Source organism: Camelus ferus, chromosome 1 (genome assembly GCF_009834535.1).
Source record: "Camelus ferus isolate YT-003-E chromosome 1, BCGSAC_Cfer_1.0, whole genome shotgun sequence".
Lineage (NCBI taxonomy): Eukaryota > Metazoa > Chordata > Mammalia > Artiodactyla > Camelidae > Camelus > Camelus ferus.
Genome location: NC_045696.1, coordinates 64,471,885 through 64,488,110, shown reverse-complemented (window position 1 = coordinate 64,488,110; position 16,226 = coordinate 64,471,885). Strand labels below are relative to the sequence as shown.

Genomic DNA, 16,226 nt, shown 5'->3' with positions numbered 1-16,226 from the left:
GTGGTGGGGATGAGGGGTTTCCAAAGAACAGAAAGGCCAGTATGGTAGAAACCAAGAGAGGGAAGGCATCTGAGGTTTGAGATGAGGCGTGAACATAGGAGACCGAGCACTGAGGCCTTCTCATCACATTCAGAACCTTTCAGGTCGCGACATCAGGACCTGGCCGGAGGTGGAGCCAGAGACATAAGCAGGAGCCAGGTCCCCCAAGGCCCTGTGAAATAAGCTAAGGAGTTTGAACTTTCCGTGAAGAACGATGGCAGGCCCCTGAGGGTTCAGGCATATTTAAAAGGCGACTCAGCATGCAGAATGGACTTAAGAGCTGCATGATTAGAAGTGGAAAACCCAGGGAGACGATTGCAGTAACCCAGGAAACAGGTAACAGTGGCCTGAAGTGAGGAGGTGACGGTGGGAATGGAGGTGGGAAAAAAAACAGAGTCTGGAGGAGGAGGCAGAATGGACAGGCCTCTGTTCCTTTTCAGCTCTGGGGCAGGAGGACGAGACGGGGGCCTCAGGGTGACTCCCAAGTTCCTGTCCTGGGCACTTTTGTGAAAGGTGGCATGGCTGGCTGAGGAGAAGCAGGGCTGAAGCACAGACAGATTCACTTTGGACACTCCATCTGTGGCACCTTTGGGCCATCCAAGTGGAAGAGTCTAAGGGGGAGACCAGCAGTCCCGGCTGGGGCACCGGCTCGGAGGCAGCAACAGGGATGGAAAATGGCGCTGCAAGTCGGTGAGAGAAAGTGTGAGGGGAGAAGAGACCAAAGCGTCACCAAGGGCTGGACAGAGAAATACAGGTCTGTCCCTTCCATGGAGATGGAGAAAAAGGAGAAAACCAGGAAGAGTATGCTGCCACGGAAGCCAAGCGGGGAGAGTTAGGAGAGAATGGTGGACAAGGTCAGGCTGGAGAAGGAAAGGCGAATCTCAGCACCATGCTGGTTTTTCCTTCAGGGCCTTAAACATAATCTACTCCCCCCGTCCACTGTCCATCTCCTTCTAAGACTTGTATCAACGACATGAATGCTTGTTCCCCACAGACAGCTTACTGCACTGAAATTCTCTAGGGTCTCTACAGAAGGAATGTATGGAGACTGCTCGTGTGATTGTTCAGGAAGGAGTCAGTAAAGCAGGAGAAACTGCAGAAGAAGGGGGCAGAGATAACCCCCAAGGAGGGGGCTGGGCCTGCAGAGAGGATGGGATCCAGGACACAGAACAGAGGTAGTTGCTCTTGAATGACACAAAGATATTCAAAGATCATTTCCCATCAGTTCTCCTTCTCCAGAACCAGAAATGATAAAGTTCTCTCCCATGAATTTCTACTCTGTCCAGATGAGCTCATCCACCCAGGATGTTCCATCCCCCCCTGAGATTACATCACAGGAAAACAATGAGTAAGGAGGCTGGGGACGAGGCTTCTCAGAGGATTCCAGTTCCAATCTTTGCATCATAAGCACTAGATTTTCAAGCAGTCATTTTGGTCCATCGATGGATTTTGAAGCCCAATGCCAACGTGATTCAATGCTTTAAGTCAAGCAAGGTACAAACATTTGCCCTTAGAAAGCAGGGAAGCTGGACGGGGTTATTTACTTAAATAATTACTCACTTTTCAAAAGCAGACACAGCACTAAAGAGGCAGATCCCTTAGTTCACATAAAACCCAATTCAATTTATAAATTTTGATTTCCAAATAACTGTCTTAGTACATTTGGCATCTGCCTTTCACTGAGAAAAGATCAGCTCCCCATTCTCCCCAAACGATAGACTACATTAACTATGTCCTAATTAAATGTTCTAAATCTGGAGTGAAACGGGGAGCGGGGCAGCACTGGGGAGTCTGCCTTCATACGACTGCCCTAATTTACATAGCATCAAGAGCCCATTTAACCTTTATGCAGCCTTAAATCAATCAGTTAGCTGAGACATACATTATTATTTCCAAAATGACGAGACTGTGGATAAGATAGTATTTCAAACAAAGGACTTTCAATAAATATAAACCACAAGCATCAAAAGAATGTTTGTTCTGAGGGCTGCCAAGAAAGGCCAAATGATAGAATGAAAAAGACTGGACCAGGAGGCAGAAGAATCATATTAGCAACCAACCGGCTTGGAGAACAATCAAACCAACCTCTCCTCCACTCTGCCCACTACTCCCTGACTTCCATCCTCCCTCCTCGTTTAACACCTCTTTGTTTTATGCCAGCAACCAGCACAGAGCCCAGCATGGTAACGGCGCTCTTGTTATAGAAAGGTGCAAAGGGTTAGGAGCCCGACTGCCTAGGTTTGAATCCAGCCTCTCACCAGCTTGAGCAAGTTGAACTGCTGTAGTTTCCTTATCAGCAAAGCAGGACAGTAGCAGCACCCCCATCACAGGATTGTTGTGAGGATTAAATGAGTTAATGATTACAGAGCACTTCGAACAACACCTGATAAACAGCAGGGAAGAGTTTCTCAACACCATCAGTATCCTCACCACCACCAGTTTGACCTTGAAAAAGTCACTCTTCACCATGGGGTTAAATTTCCCTACCAGCAACATGATGGGATGGATGAACTGATCTCAGGAAGATCCCCGCTGGTTTAAGTCCTCTATAATTCTTTGAATCCTATTACAACTCTCTAAATCCTCCTAAGGCTCTGAGTTCTTAGACCAGCAGCAGAGAGAGAAGATCCCCAGGAGTCTTACCAGCCCCTGGAGCTTTGACTCCTCCCAACCACAGGCTGGACCCAGCGTCCTGTGGTCCACTCAGCCAGCCCCCTTCCTTGCTGTAGCTACAGACTGTTCAGAGATGAAAATATTCATTGTGATACTCAAAGCTGTGTAGACAGCAGAGATGTGAGAAAAGAACACACATCACAAGAAAAAAAAAAGAGACAAGGAACAATCAAAAGACAGAAAGCAAACATGACACTCTAGAAATACACTGTGCCCACCAGGTTATTTATTTAGCATCCTTCATCTAATAGCAATTAAAAAAGACTGCGAACTACAAGGCAGCTCGGCGGCAGGGAAACGTTCTGTACTTCGAAGCACAGTATCTCAACGTGCCTTCCCTTCACTTTAAACCCAGGCAGCCCCCCCACCCCTAGGGAGGTTAGCAGATGCTGAGTGGACAGTCTCAGGTGCAAACACCTTTCTCAAGAAGCAGTCACTCACTGGACATTTATCCTCACCTCCACCTTGCTCAAAAGTTAAATCAGTATTCAGGATGATCAAATTTCCTTTCCCTTCAGGGCCTCAGTTTCCACTTCTGTGAAATGGAGGTGGGAGAAACTCAGGCCACCCAATTTCAAAGTTTCCTAACAGCATTAAAGTTGTAGTATTCCATCAGTGATTTCCACTTTGTGGAAGGAAAATTTTTTCTTAATGAGGTTAAAAAATAAAAAAGAAGAACGTTTATAATTATTTGCTGTTTTCTGCCTGAAGCTAGACTTCCTGGGTTCAAATTCCCACTCTACCACTAGCTCTGTGACTTTGAGCAAATTACTTAACGTCTCTGTGCTTTGGATTTCTCATAGGTAAATAAGAATAAAACCTCCCTCATAGGATTGTTGTTAGAATTAACTGTTGTTAATATATATATAAAGTATAAAGCACTTAGACTATTCTTGGAACATGGTAAACATTATTTTAGTGTTGTTTTTATTATTTTCAGTTACATAGATGGTTTTTATATTCAAAGGGAAAACCTGGGAAACAGTATGCTAGGACTAACACACACAAACACACACACACCCCCACACGGCAGGCAGATGGAGAAACCTGTTTTCTAATCATGATTCTGCCCCCAAACTAGCTATGTGCTAATGAATAAACTACAGCCCCTGAGTCTCAAACTCCAAACCAGAGAAGATAAACAGACAGCCACAGTGTTCCGTTTGACCTACAGTTTTAAACCACATTTTGTTCCTTTAGTATTTAATTTTGTTCTCAATATTTGAAAATCTGGAGATTTCACATAAAAATCAAGGTTCATCAGGTCTCTTAAAACATTCAAGTTCTATCTGCCCTAGACTCTCAGCAGTGGTTCTGAAAGTGCAGAGTCTGGCTCAGCAGCAGCTACGTCACCTGGAAGCTTGCTAGGAAGGCAAATTTTCAGGGCTGGAGCCCAGACCTACTGGATCAGAAACTCTGGGGGTGGTCTCAGTGTGTTAAGACCCAGGAGACTGAAGCACAGTAGCAGAGAGCACAGCAGTGGAGGGATGACTGGCCGGGGCTGAGGAACAGGGGCCCCCCTGAAACAAGGTTGGTAAGAGGTGATCTCCTTCACCTGCCAACTCCCCGGCATCCCTGACGCTGACATCAGGAACCAGCTGGCATTGACTGCGCTGCCCACTGTGCTCATTTTCTTTACTGCCCAGTCCCTGGTGGGCGCTGGGCTCCCCAGCTCGGATCGAGAGGGACCACCCCTTCTCACAGCTGGGCTGTAAGCCCCTCAGGCACCATACGCCAGCGGATTGTGTCGTTCCAGATCAGAAACACAGTCTGAACGGAAGCAGGCTGCGCACATCCAAGGGCACAGCTGAGAGAACAAACTGTTGCGTTTTCTTTATTAATCACAACACCATCCGCACAAGCAGCTGCTATTAGGAACAGCTGCAGCTGCTAAAAGGGTGATCTTGAAGCCACCTAGAAAAGTGCTTACAAGTTGCACACCAACCACAAGCATGTGCAGACCTGCAGTCTATTGCCTTGGCTCTTCCAACCGATCCTCAGTGCCTCTCTCTGGACCAGAAATCCTCCTTCCCCCATACTCTGAGGTGAGGTAGGAGGGGTAGGTTTTTGGAATCAGCATCACACAAAGAATATGGAGTGAGCTTCAGAGGACTTCAGTTTGACTCCACCTCAACCATTTAGAGACCTTGAGAGAGCTACTTAATGTCTCTTGATCACTTTCATCCCATGTTAAAAAGAGGCAATAATAAGACCTACCTCATATGGTTACTGTGAGAAGTCAAAATTAGGTTATGCCTATGAAAGTATTTTGCAGACTGTGGAGGTCCAGGTAAAAAATAAAGGCTCTATCATCATCCCATGAAAACTGCAGTGTGACCCAGAAATCAGTTAATACAGAATCCACTGTTACTAGCTTAGGGCTATCAGAGGTGAAATCAGAGAATTACATGCTACAAAGGGCCTTCTGGGGACCTGTAACCCAACATTTCTACACTGTCCTCCTCTCCCCTAGTCCCTGAATTCTATCAACAGGAGCCTACGCATAGGGCAACCCCACTTGGAAAATCTCTACCTGTGGGAAAATCACTACATTCTAAGGCAGGCAGCCCATTCTGTCCACCTTGGGCAGAATCTGAATATAGACCATCCCTCCTTGTAGACGCCAAATAAAACTTGCTATAATTTAAGCAGCCTTGAAAGCTGCTTTCAGATGCACCCACCCCAGGGCCTTTGCACATGTTGTTCTAGCTACCTGAATACTCTTCCATCAGTCTTCAGATGCCTGGGTCCTTCTTACTCTTCCAGTTCAAATGTCACTACTTGAGAGAGGCCGCCTCTACCACTCTGTACCTCATTCTACCCAGTTACCCTCCGTCATAATAATCTGTTTGGTTTTTTTCTAAGCACACATCCCTGTTTATTCGTGAGCTCAAATCTTGTTGAATCCCCCAAAGAACATAAGCCCTATGGAGGTAGTGACCTTGCTTCTCTTATTTGCCACTCTGTGCACTTAGGATATGCAGTAATTACACCATAGTAATTATACTAGTTCATGATAGGCACTCTGATATATGTTGAACGAATTAATGAATGAATGCTTAACACTATTCTACATACATTGTAAATATTCAAATACTCGTTAGAAGAAACAAAAACCTACACAAGACTTACACCAACCCCCACTACTAACTTAACTCACAAATAGTAATCATGTCTTCTTGTGGTGAGGAAAGAACTATAACAAATAAACAAACTGAACAACAGTTCCCCATGCCAGCTTTATTCATAGCAGCACTGTCCCTAGTAATCTGTCTCTTTCTCTTGTGCAGAGGGGATTCAAGAAAAGGCACTTAAGTGGATGAAAAACAAGATAGCTGTTTCTTGGAGACAGGTCCTCACATAATGGCATAATTATGAACTCTCCTTAAAGAGATCACTCAGCTGGCAAGTAGTCACCCAAGTCCATTGTGAACACTGTCTCAGACCCTCAGAAGCAGACGGTCGAGGCCCAACAATCAGACACGGAGAATGCGTACCCACAGAGTATGTACTTAGCCACGGCACCCTCAGCCAGCCTCACCTACCCTGTACCAGGGAGGGTGGGAGAGCCCAGAGAGGCATGGAAGCTGCTCCCCTTGCCTGGTCTGGGAACACGGACTCAGGCCAGTAACCATGAAAGATGCCTGGGGGAAAAAGCCACAAGCCCTTTGCAGGCAGTGTGTGGAGAAGACACTGGAGATCTGGGCAGAGCCCTGTTCTGTAACCTACTAACCTACTCTATGACCCTCAACTAAGTCATATCACCTCCCAGAGTCTCAGTACTCCCATCTGTAAATGTACCAGTTCCTATACAACAGTTCTCAACGACCGGTCCAAAGACTATACCACACCATACCAGATGCTAATACGTACTGTAGTCTATAAAGCACTGTACAAAGATGAATTATTATTGATGGCAAATAACAGTAGTTTATGATCATAAAGAACTGCTGCAATTTGAATTCCAAAGGTGGCATCTGAACACTTGTACGCTGACTGATAAGTACACAGAACACCTTTGTGGGCAAGATGACTTAATGCTTTCTGCACATCCTTTAAAGCCCCAAGTGTGGGTGTGCAGCAGGCTCTCAAGTACCCTGGATGCCCAGGGAAGAAAAGCCAGAGTCTACAAGAAAGGGGACATTTCCACAAGTCACTGTTTGCTGCTCTCAGTCAATAAGCTACAGCAATTACTTGGGACATTCCTTAAACCGCCCTGTGATAAGTTTTGAGGATGTTATTTCTGGGATCTAGAAAAAAACTCCCCTACCACATAAGGAGATCAAAAAAAGATTTTCTTGACTCCAGAGAAGATGACATAGAGACTGGCTTAATGGGAGGGGGAAGTCATAAAGAGACAGTGTCAGAAAGAGCTCATGCCTTAAATAGAGCCTGAAATAAGGCAGCTTCACACAGAAGGGCTTTTTGAAAAATCACTTAACATTCTGTTAGTAACTAGTGTTTACACGACCTCACTGGGTGCTGCCAAGATAAAGGAGCAGAGATTACTTAGCCAATAGCATGGGGAAGAATGTGCTGGGGGCTATAAAAGGTGACCAGGTGTTAGAAGAACCCAGAGGAAAGGAAAATTTTTTTCTCCTTGGAGAGACAAAGGAAAGCTTCATGAGTCAAGTGGCATTTGAGCTGGGAGAAGAAAACAAAGCAGAGATAAGGTGTCAGAATGCTGTCATCAGAAGCTGAGACTCTTAACTGCCTCTGTGACATAGATGTCTTGACAGGTTAGAAAAGCAACCAACTTTGGACCCCTGCAAAAAAAAAAAAAAGTATATTTAAATAAATGTTAACATTACACAGAACTTCAAAGAAAATTGGCATTAAAACACAAAATACATTTAAAAAATAAATCTATGAGTAACAGGTGTGACTCTCTATTAATGCATTAAATAAAATCTAACAGCAAATCTGACATCCACCATAATTTCAAAGCAGTGATAAATGATTTTTTTCAAGGCATCTGTAACAACTGTAACGTGAAATGGAAATATCTGTGATTTCTACTGGCAACAAAAGCAAAAAAACAAGAGGTACTGCTAATGGCTTGGTACCTACTTTTATAATGGAAGGAAATTCAGTTTTTCAGTTAGAGGTTAAAAATAAAAGATGTAATTTTTCCCCATTCAAGTCCACAGAGTTCCAAGTTTCCATGTTTCCATTGACCATAGGTTAAGAAATCCTAATAGAGAAAACAGCCTGAGAAAAAGAAGTAAAGGAGAAATGCGGGTAATGTTACGAGACCATGTAGAACATGCAAAGACACGAAGAGGAGGAGGCACTGAAAGGCTGGTCAGACCCTCAGAAGTCACCAACAAGAAGGTCCACCATCCTGCAGTCATCAAATCACAGAATGTGCTCTAAGTTCCAGAACAAGCATCTTCTTTTGGAATCAAAGATGAATGAAAGGAGCTAAAGAACACCTTTTCACAGGTTATAGCTTCTGTTCAAATGTGTAGTAGATGACAGCGTATTGACAAATTTACTAAAAATACACATATCCGATAGGATTATGTACATAAAACATACGCATGTAAGTATGAGTGGGTAAAAGCATGTTTTATAAACATAGATGTCTAGGGGGAAAAAGTACGTCAACTATTAGCAGTAATTAGAATTTGGAGGTGATTTTACCTCTTTGTATTTTCTATAATTGGAACATGGGCAAAAAGGGCCCAAAGAGGTTAGGTGACTTATTCAGGGTAACACACATTCTAGACAGTACAAAACAGAGCTGGAACTAGAACTCAATCCTTCGGTACTCTCAGATTCAGAACTGAATACACTTGTACACACAAGGTAGGTATGATTATTTGCGCCAACCTCCATACTCTTCTGAATATGAGACTCAGAGTCTGTTAAGTGACTTGCCCAAAGCCACACAGCAAGTAACTGGAAGAGCTGGGGCTAGAATCTGGTTCTCCTGCCCCTCCGGAGTGCAGAACAGTGTCACTTTTAAAGGCAAGGGTTTTGCATCAGCCTGACATTGGTTAAGCCCCAACTAAGCCATTTACTTGCTGGTAAACTTGAACAAATTTCTGAATTTTTCCAATCCTAGAGTTCCCCATACATCTTTACCTCCAAAGGTTATGATGTCAATTAAATGATCCAATGATGTGAAACCCTATTACACCCTCTGACACAGAGGAAACATTCTAATCATCTCAATCACTCTGCCTCCCTGTCTCTGTCCCACAGGGAAGGACTCCAGCATTACCTTCCAGGAGCCCACAGACATATCTGCTTGTTAGGCTGAGCAGCCTAGTTCGCGTCTCCAGAGTCAACTGGGATCAGCTCATTGTGCGTACAAGCCGCTCTGTTGGACAGGGAATGCAACATCAGGCCTAATACGGGACAGGATGTCAGAGTGCTGAGCAGCCAGTTTGGGGATCTCTGGGGATTCGGATTCAATAGGTCTGAAACAGGACCAGAGATCCCAAATTGTTAAAAGGCTCCAGGAGAGTCTAAAGAGCTAACACTCAGTGACAAGTTCCTCGCTTGACATGAGAGACTCTACTGTTTCTATAAATACAAAAAGGGGCCCAGTCTAATCCCAAGAAATGCATTATCCGATGGGGGGCCCAACAAGGCGTCCTGGGAAGATCCGGGATCATCAACTGCTCCAGGGGTCTCCTGTCACGCAGGCAGCGACCAACCACCCAGAACCACGGATGGAGAACTGAAACCAACCCAAACTAGAAGCAAAAACAAATGTTCAAAGGGACTTCCCGGCCCTCGATACATAATGTTTTCAGAGTTGGAACAGACTTCAAAGACAACCTTGTCATCTGCAGATACTACAGTACCTTAGTGACTAGAACGCTAAGGAACTTACCAAGACTTGGAGGCCCACAAAGCAACGATCCACAACACAGTCCCTCAATAAAGATGGCTAGATGAACTTGTTACGGAAAAGTGACATTCAAACACTGGGAAGACAGGGTTTCAAGATGGCCTATTCTGAAGATACAGAAAATGCCTAAAGATATGGCAGGTCCAGCAGCCCTCAGGAGCACCTCACCAGAGCCCTGAGAGGAGCCGAGAGCCAGCAAACTATGCTCCTGGAGTTGACGGGATCTCCAAAGGCCCGTATGAATTCAAGTTTTTCCTCACTATTTTACCCTTAGCACCCTGCACACTGCTTGGCAAACAGTAGAACATTCAGTAAATATTTGTTGAATGCATGAAAGTAAGAGAGAAAGACAGACAGAGACAGATAGGCAGGCAAAAAGAGAACTTCCTTGCTCCTGCAGGCCTAGCAGGCTGCCGAGGACAGCACTCGCCAGGGACTGGGGCGTTTTTGGTGGCCTGACCCAAAAGCGATGGAAGATGATTGCTCCTGCAGTGGAAGGAACATGAGCTTTGGGGTCAGACATACCTGGGTTCAAACTCAAACTCTGTGTGACTTTTGCATAAGTACTTGACCTCTCTGAGCTGCACTGTTTCACCTTTAAAAGGGGATAATACCACCTCCTTCACCTCCACAATAGGCTTGATGATATTTATCCTTACAAAGGTTTTTGGAAGAAAATTACATGAACTAACAGATTTATGCAAAGTAGCTAGCACAATGGCCAGCAACCAGTATGAGCTTAACAAATGGCAACCTGGGCTGGAATGAATCACGCCCTCTACAGCCAGAGCATGTATTCTCCTGGGTCACCTCTAATCATACTCTGTAGTCTGACAGCAGGCTGCAGAAACAATTCCAGGGTTAAGGTCACTAGATTTTCTAATCATGCCCATTTCTTTTAAATAAATAATAAAATCAGGTATACGTTCCTTTTCAGCTTACAAAGCAACAACATTCACACATAACAATTCTGAAACAATGCATTACTACTGTCCACATTTAATAGATATGAATACCATTATCTGTGTTTAAGAGATGAAAAAACTAAGACCACCTAGCCAGCAAGAGGCAGACTGAGACAGGAACCACAGATTTTAACATTTTATTATAATGACCATTATTTTCTCAACCTGAAGTTCAAACAAATGCTTTTATTCTGGAATAAACTACTCGAACTCAGAGTGTTCCAGAACTCACCTTGGATGCTACTTGGATTACCCTAATACTTACAGTTGAAATCAGCAACAAGATCCTAAAAAGAAGAGGCGGTATTTTATTTTATTTTTTTTGAAACAAAGCCCCTCCTCTAGGTTTAATGCATCAACTCTTAATAGTCTCAACTAAGAGAAGAGGAACATGACTCAGAATCGAGCCAACGTGAGTTTTAGCAGCATTGCTTCTGTTTATTGGCCGTGGGACTCTGGATGATTCTTAACCCCAATAAACTTCAATATCCTCACTTGGGTGATGGGAAAGCAATACCTACTCCTAAGGCTGTGTGACGCTCCTGGCACCAAGAAGGCAATCAGTAAGTGACAACTTCCCTAATGACCACACCATGGTATCAACTGTTTGGATTGGAGGGGAAGCGATGGCTTGTTTCTTCCTGGCTTTTCTAGCTTCTGCATAACCCCTGTTCTGCATCTGTTCAATGGGGATACAACCAGTCTTCATCCGACCTCGCCAGGGAATGAAGATAACAAAAGAGCTGGCAGAGACATTATGCAAATACCAAATATTATTAAAACATTAATGAACTCTGGCAATTTCCCTGAATTTTGATAAATGGTGTTTATTATGCACTGCCAGCCTCTCCCACAATCTGGGCTCTCAAATATTAACTAGATAATAACAGCAATCATTCTCTTAAAAGACCAGGGTATAGAGAGAAAGGAGTGAGTCTAGATGACTCCCGCAAACATCTGCCTCCAAAGGACTCAGAATCTCGGGACAAGCAGAGAATGTCAGGACAGACCACGGAGAGCTGGGTGACCACCAACAGGCTCAGATCAACTCCACCAACTATGCAGATCCCTGCTGTGATAAGACAGTGGAGTTGCCTGGTGCTGATGGGTCACTGATTATGACAACAGTCTATCACCACTTGGCTCTTCTGTGGAAAGTTGCCTCCAATCGAGAGAAAACAAAAAGGATCTGGGAAGCTGGGGGTCTTCAGTCCAGGCTAACAGTCTTATACAGACAGGGGCTGCCCCTGCCAACTGCCTAAAAACAGAGGTAGTGTTACCCACAGCTCCATCAAAGAGGTCTGCACCAAATTCCTCTCCCATTTGGTTCTGTGTGAGGGGATACGTTTCAAAGTCGCTGACAATCCTCAGGTACCGCTCAGAAAGAGGCAGAACAAAGCCATGAGGACTCACACCCCGCACCCCCACCCCCCACCAAAACTCCTGGAAATAAGGGCCTGCCACTACCCCAGCAACACCTTCACAAACTGAGGGTCATTAAGATAACTTATTCGCATATTCATAAAAGACTGTGGCAAATGAAACAAAGTGCACAGAAAGGGATTTTGGGGTTTTTTTGTTTTTTGTTCAGCCCAGCGAAAATCCGCTTTAGAAAAAGTAAACCCACACAGGGACCCTCACTGTCGCCAAACCTTCACTTGTCTAGAGCGGCCGGCACCTCATTAGAGGACAGCAAGGAACTCACAAATGAATGCAGCACCACACACAGGCAAGCTCATTTCGCCATCTGCTTTCTAGTGTCCAGAGGGGCAAGAGGCTTAAATGACATTCTCCTGAATTTTCTCTCCTGCAGGTGGAAACATCAAATTCCTAGGGGGCAAGAAAGACGTCTCTTGCAAGGTCAACTGGATAAAAAGGAACAAAAGGGAATTTCATTGACCTGTCAACACAATGCCACTCATGACATTAAACACATGTATAAATTAAGCACCCTGCAATAATTCACCCTTCATATCTGGGTAAAGCCTTTGTGAAATCAGTGTATCAGCTGTGGGGTTAGCTGAGAAGTTCCTAATGAGCTGGGCATGGAAACTTACCCCTCCCCTCATCTTCCCATTTTCTGTTTCACGACTATCCTGATCAGTGGTACCCAGTACATTTTTCTAGCGAACACCTAGGGCAGGAGACATCAGAATTGATGCGGGGTCTGTACCAACACAATGGCAGACTTCCATGATTTATGTCAAAGAGAAAGGCTGTGATTAAGCAACTTAAATAACTGCCCTGAGCCTTCTCTGTGTATCCCCACCCATCTGACAATCACTGTGCCAGTTTCCAGATCTGGAAGCTCATCCCACTATCAGGTTAAGGAGCTGTTTAAACACAGACACACAGACACCACGTTTAATTCATCTGAATACACTTGTATTGACACAGGCTGAATGGCCGGATATCTAAACGGAGAGCTTCACAACGCCATACACAAGCTAGGCTACGCTAGGGAAGTGTGGAGCAAAAGGTAAAATCCAGCCCCAAGTTTTAACATGCTTCATCCAACTTCCCAGAACGTTACCACTGTCCGCGGCCACACGTTCAATTAGTATTACACCCCCCCCACCCCGCCCCCGCCCCCGGGACTGTGAGGAGGAAGAAACCCTAGAGGTCAGGTACCCTGCGGGAGAACCAGCAACGGCAGAAAGCCGGCTGAAATTCAAGTCGGCAGCGGGAGGAAGGCAAAAGCTGTCTTCCCGTGCGGTCAAAGACCTTTTTTCAATCAAATTTTCCACTACCTGGAAAACTGCCTCAGAATGTATTTGTAGAGCGCTCAGAGACACGGGTTAGGGCAGCGCTACATTGGAGCCCCGGTCCTGCAGAATGTGAACGGCCAGGCCACGTACTGCACGGCAGCCAGAGTTGCACTGTCGGAGCTGCAAGCTACCTGGGGGGTTCACAGCAGCCGACACTCACACAACACCTCAGTAGCAATAATCCTACCGACAGGATACCTGGGGAGGGGCTCGGTCTCCCAGGCCTGGCTCGATTATCTTCCTTCACATAACATTAAACAATCTCTTAAGGACCTGTAGGTGCAGGGCTGGGGGATGGGAGTGGCGGCATTATTCTACACCCGGACGTCCCTGGGGTTCGAAACCCGAGACACCTCTCTAGGCCAGCACAGAGACAATACACAAAGAGGAGGGGGCTGGCGCTCCTTGGGGTTGGAGCTCCGAGCGTTCATTCTCGAGCAGGCAATTAGGAATTCCGAGCTCAGCAAGAACCCCAGAGAAGCACCGGAAATGCTTCCGACCGCTTTAATGGGAAATCTGTTTGCAAACCAAAGTTGCAGAACTCTGGGCGCCCAGCCTCCTTCAGCGGGTTACTAGGGAACACCCAACAAGTTTGGCCACCGGGGGCTCGGCGTGACAGCGCCGCGCCGTAAGACTGGAGAGCAACTTGTCGCTCGGGCGCCAAGCCAGAGCCCCAGGCTATCTCGGCGCCCCGAGCTCTGGAGAGCACCCGAGACTCGGCGTTGGGAAGGGGCAGGTCGGTGCCTCTGGAGACAAATCCCTGAACTGAAAGGCGCCGCCGGTTCTCACCTGGACCGCGCGGCTTCCAGGGGTTTCCCCTCAGCAGTGAGACGTTTCACCACAAGACACCTCACCTGCCTACCAGCCCCCGGCCGGTGAGAAAATTAACAAAAGAGCCAGCGAATGGGGGCGGCAAAGGGACCCGGAGCAAAGTATAGTAAGGAGGGGAGGGAAGGCAGCTCAGGTTGCGGCAGAGAAAGAAGGGAAGAGGCGGGACAGAGATGGTTTATACCCCCCGGCACCTGGCTCCGGGAAGAAAACCAAGAAGAAAAGAGAGCGCGAGAAGGGGAAATGGGTTCTTTACTCCGCTTCCCATTACACGCACACACCTCCCTCTTTTCCTCCTTACCCAGCATGGAAAAGATGAAATCCTTGGCTGTGTGAATCTCCAGTGCTCTCTGGTCGTCGTATTCCCGCTGGTCGTGCTTCGTGAATTCTTGGATGAGTTTGTTCAATTCCTCCACCCGAGCTCCCGACCTGAAATCCAGCTCCGGGAACGCAGGCTTGTTGTTGCAGCCCAGGGAGGCTGCCTTGCTGGCGGTGGGAGCCGCCATCTTCATACAAAACGCGCCGAGTAGCAGCTCCGCGGCGGCTGCAGCACCCACCCCCGCCCCCCCGCCCGGCCCCCCTGGGCCTCCTCCCCTCGCGGGCTCGCTGGCGGTGACCCCCGCCCGTGGGCGGGCTGGCGGGCGGGCGTCTAGGCGGGCGGTCCCGGCTCGGTGCGCTCCGGGCGTCCGGGCTTCAGGAGGAGCTGGACTGCAGCGAGAGTGCGTGTGTGTGGCCCCGACACCCCTTCCTGCGGCCCCACGCCGGTCCCGATGCTGCAGGTCCCTGCCCTCCCCTGGCCCTCGCTGGCAACGGCGATAGCCCTGGTAGCGCTAACCCGAGCCTCCCCCGGGCGAGGAAAGTGAAGTGGAAACAATGTGAAATTCACCAGCTCTGAAATCAACAAGCTGCCGGCTCCGGTGTTACGGAGCCAGCACCAGCGTCCCCCATTTAAAGGGACAGCGCACCCAGTGGAAAGAAAAATAAATAAATAAGAGGTCTGCGCGCCTATGCCACTTGGCAATCTGTACTCAGGCAAACGTGAGAGGTGCGGACGTATTCTTTCCCTACCTCCACTCCCTTTGGCGGCAGGACTTGCCAAGCGCGTTGAGGAAAGAGTCTTCCTCCGTCTGATTTTAAGGGCGGTGTCCTGAGCGAGGGCATCCCGATGGGAGCCTTTCCGTCTCAAGAACTCCAGTGCCTTTAGATGGTGAAGTAAACAGCCTTAAGGAATGTAAAAACAATCTTCTGCTCTTTTTTTTCACAGATTGCCAAACACGATAGAAGTAAGCGTATCAAACACACACACACACAAAACTGAGTGCCCACCCCGTCCGCTACAGACACTCCCATTGGCCTCTAAAGTACCCCTACCTTTGCCCTAGGTAATTAATTTTCCTGGATAACAGCTTATTAAACTTAACATAATGACTTAATGAGGTCCAGCCTGCTCTCATATAAAGATAGGAAAACTAAAGTGTGGGTGTAGGGGAGGGGAAACAATGAATTGCCCCAGGTTCCAATGAACGTTGAATGACTAGGTGAAATTCTCTTACTCAGCAAATACAATTTGAGCAGAGTGCCAGAATCTGGGTGAACGGTGATAAACCAAATGATGTGATTCCTGAGTTGGAGTCATACTCACTTGAAAAGGCAGATTCCACCTAAATCATGGTCCTTTAGACAGAATAGGATCTCAGAGGAGTTTTTGGTGTTTACGAGGCTTTTGACTTAAAAACTTAGGAGGCCTATTGGTTCTTAGAAAAAAAAAGGTCATCTTCCTCTCTAATTCTCCGAAATCCAACTTGTCTCTACCCCGCAGTCCCTGATATAAGATTGGAGCTTTTTCTTACCTAGGTTCTAATGGCCAAGGATACAAACTCTTTTGTTAGCCCAGACACTGTCATGCCTTTCCCTATAAAATGGAGATGATAATTCCTGACTCATCCGTTGTTTTAAGGATTACATGAAATAAAGTGGGTCAAGCACTTAATGCAATGTCTGACATAATAAGTACTTAATCAAATGTTAGCTGCTACTATTGTTGCTGTTATAAACTTAATTCTTTCCAATCTATTCTCCACATTGTTG

General features: G+C 46.4%; 1 protein-coding gene across 2 annotated transcripts in view; it reads right to left on the bottom strand.

The window, feature by feature from the left end:
• The window catches only part of MB21D2 (Mab-21 domain containing 2), a 105,039-nt gene extending 89,530 nt beyond the window's left edge, over positions 1-15,509 (bottom strand). The window contains exons 1-2 of one of the 2 annotated variants that reach the window (XM_032482043.1): positions 15,207-15,509; positions 14,440-14,644 (exon numbers count right to left, since the gene is read on the bottom strand). In XM_032482043.1, coding sequence (XP_032337934.1) covers positions 14,440-14,644; positions 15,207-15,299 — 298 coding nt within the window. In that variant the 5' untranslated portion in view covers positions 15,300-15,509. Of the gene's footprint in view, positions 1-14,439; positions 15,129-15,206 lie in introns of those variants that run through there. The other variant, XM_006178951.3, reaches the window with a different exon arrangement.
• Positions 15,510-16,226: the final 717 nt, after the last annotated feature.